The sequence below is a fragment of the Trachymyrmex cornetzi genome, unplaced genomic scaffold (genome assembly GCF_001594075.2).
Source record: "Trachymyrmex cornetzi isolate Tcor2-1 unplaced genomic scaffold, Tcor1.1 scaffold1307, whole genome shotgun sequence".
NCBI classification, from domain to species: Eukaryota; Metazoa; Arthropoda; class Insecta; order Hymenoptera; family Formicidae; genus Trachymyrmex; species Trachymyrmex cornetzi.
In genome coordinates this window covers 15,689-18,674 of record NW_017295881.1, presented here as the reverse complement: position 1 = coordinate 18,674, position 2,986 = coordinate 15,689, and the positions used below count along the sequence as shown (strand labels likewise).

General features: G+C 34.1%; 2 protein-coding genes across 5 annotated transcripts in view; one reads left to right on the top strand and one right to left on the bottom strand.

The window, feature by feature from the left end:
* Nucleotides 1-438, bottom strand: part of Rpn5 (regulatory particle non-ATPase 5) — a 9,560-nt gene extending 9,122 nt beyond the window's left edge. Inside the window, exon 1 of one of the 3 annotated variants that reach the window (XM_018522405.1) lies at nt 238-438. The gene's annotated coding sequence lies outside the window, so the exon portion shown is untranslated. The remainder of the gene's footprint in view (nt 1-237) is intronic. The other 2 variants (XM_018522404.1, XM_018522406.1) reach the window with 2 other exon arrangements.
* Nucleotides 439-1,332: 894 nt separating this feature from the next.
* The window catches only part of Sirt7 (sirtuin 7), a 5,512-nt gene continuing 3,858 nt past the window's right edge, over nt 1,333-2,986 (top strand). For both annotated transcript variants that reach the window (XM_018522352.1, XM_018522351.1), the window contains exons 1-2: nt 1,333-1,464; nt 1,610-1,707. In XM_018522352.1, the coding sequence (XP_018377854.1) occupies nt 1,366-1,464; nt 1,610-1,707 (197 nt within the window). In that variant the 5' untranslated portion in view covers nt 1,333-1,365. The remainder of the gene's footprint in view (nt 1,465-1,609; nt 1,708-2,986) is intronic.

Sequence of the window (2,986 nt, the reverse complement as noted above, 5' to 3'; positions counted from 1 at the left end):
TTTCTGCCAGATTCTTTCGTTTCATGCAAAAACGCGTCGAATGAGCCTAATTTTATCGAAATCGGAGGTGAGGGAGGTATTCTGAATAATTACCAAAAACACAAAATAACTAAAAAAGACATTTGCATATAATTGGTGAATAGTGAATGATATGCTACAAGCTGCGTTCCGTAAAGCGCATGATATATCGTCTTATTCTTAACGTTCTGTGAATAACATAATAAAACAGTACATTACACGTTTTCAGAACGCAGTCAAAATCAAATGCATTATTTCTTACACGATTTCTCCTTCCAAATATATCAGTAGAATAAATAATATTTCCAATACACGTTAGAACATTTGTCACGTTTCGTATAGATATTATTAACGGAATCTAACTTAGGTTAAACGATCAAATACACACCAAAGTAAATCGTTAGTCACGACTGGTCATGAGCTATGAATATCCATGATACACAATGCACATGATAATGCATGGGAGGATCAGAAACAGTGTTGCTAACACTGAATTTCAAAATACCGCTAGAGATGCTTTATCAAAATATTCCTTTATCCCTAGGGTAATTATAAGTTTAGCACCAACCACCTTAAAGGCCTAAACAACGTGATTGGTCGAAAACCTTACTGTTATGCTGGATTCACCCTGCATCCGATTTGTTTCGTACGACGCTCCGCAACCAATCAGAAAACAGGATTCCGATGATACGAAGCAAAATACATCGGAATCCTGTTTTCTGATTGGTTGCAGAGCTTCGTACGACGCAAATCGGATGGAGGGTGAATCCAGCATTACTGCTACGGAAAGTGTAGGTTTATCGCGTCGCAGGCATCGTCTACAATACATGGAGTAAGAAGTAAGAGTAAGAAATTGACCAATCACAGTCGAATGTGAGAAGAATACTCGACTGCGATTGGTCAATTTCTTACTCTTACTTCTTACTTCGTGTATTGTAGACGGGCCTGCATGCTCCAACATGCTCCTACCATAATTCCTACTTATTCCAACATGATCGTTGAAGTGAATAGGAGCTATGGTAGGAGCATGGTGCGGAAAACGCTTGCGGAATGGAGAATGCGTAATAGAAGCAACCAATCAGCGTTATTCTGCGTTATTCCAAATAATGCTAATTGGTTGTTTCAATGGGCGCGTTCAAGTCGACAAAGCGGCTAGGTCTGCTCGCCAAACTATCCAACTAAACATGATTGGTTGGATACCTCATGGGATTTCAGCCTAAAAGTATTATCCAATCAGCGTGAAGAAAACTTCCACAGCTGCAAAATGAACGTTCTGCTGAAGGCATCTATAGAATTCCACCATGGGTGATGTTATATACGTCACTGTGCGCATCGTTTTGATTAAAGATGGCGGAGACAAAAGACGAAAAATTCGTGTCACGAAGACGGTCCGCTGCTTTGAAGGCTTTTAAAGTTAAAGACGAGAGAGTGGCCACTTTCAAGAAGGTATACGCGTGTTAACATTGCTGTTCAAGAAATTATCACTTGTAAAACTTGTAAAATGTGTACAAACCTCCTAACCACGTCCAGTGATATCCTTCGAATAGATATATCGTAAACAAATCTCATTGAAACATGACGTTTTTGTCAGGTGGCAGCGATTTTACAGAAATCGGAAATAGACAGGACGGCGGAAGAAACCGGGATACTTGCCTCGTGCAGCGACGTAGTGAAAGAGGTCAATTTACGGTAATAACCATTATAAACAGATATTTTTAAGAATTAGTAGATACTTGATAGACATTTTTAGTCATATCTCCCTTGGAGCAGACTAAAATTTATCTGGTGTATAAATTATACCGTCAGATTTAGGGCCGGTTGTTCCACCTTTTGGTAAATTTTACCTGTTGGGTAAGTAACAAGATTACTCAGTCACATGCACGGATCACTAGATTTACCTTACAGGTAAAATTTACCAAAAGGTGGAACAACCGGCCCTTAATATAATACTGTAAAATTACAGAGATATTTTATTGGTAAAATTTGTTTTTTGTTAACTTTATACACAAATAGGCTGCATTCATATTTTCAGCACTAACGCATAAGATTAAGCAACGTTTTTGTTATATATTTCCATTAAATCAAATTATGAATTGGCAAAACTGCATCTAAAAACAAGCACTATTCTTGAAGTCCTGTTGGAGTTTGCTGTTCTCAATATAATTCTTTACATCCCTGATGAAAATTTTTCTTATAATTTTTATACGAATTGGAACATTTTTCAGAAATACTCAAAAATATTTAGAAAGTTTACGTCTCTCAGAATTGTTTATATATATGAATTCTGAAATATTCTGAGATTTCTCATCCCATAATTTAAAAAATATATATTAAAATTTTTTAGATTTTATAACATTTGATCACAAATTATAGTTACAAAAAATCTTAGAAATCTTACAATATTTCATATATGGGAAATTTTGAGAAAAGATGTGGATTTTCTGAGAAACGTTCCAATTCATATAAAAAATGTGAGAGAGTAATAAAAAATTATATAGAAATTCTGAAAAATTATATGAAAAATTCTGAGAAAATTGTATATAATCCACTTGAAAAGTATCTTAATGTTGAAGCATATTCTTTTCAAATTTCTATGTATAGTACATCATAAACATTTTTTTAAGTTTCTCTATAGTTATATATCTGATTTCTTAATTATTATATGCTATGTGTAAAATATTAATATACAGTATCAAAATTTTTTATTTCTTTAATTTTTTCTAAATTACTGTTTTTAAATAAGAGAATTCTATATTTGTTCGAAACAGATTTTAGTGCTTAAATACATATTTCTCGTGTGAATTTTTATACATTCTGATTTTGCATATCGAGTATAGAAATGTTTTTCCGGACTTAAAACGTATTTAGCAGAACCACACTGAAAAAAATGGAATATATGAATAACAAGCTACGGCTAAAACTTGTTGAAGGTCACTCAGGGCCATGACCTTGATAACATATGTCAAGG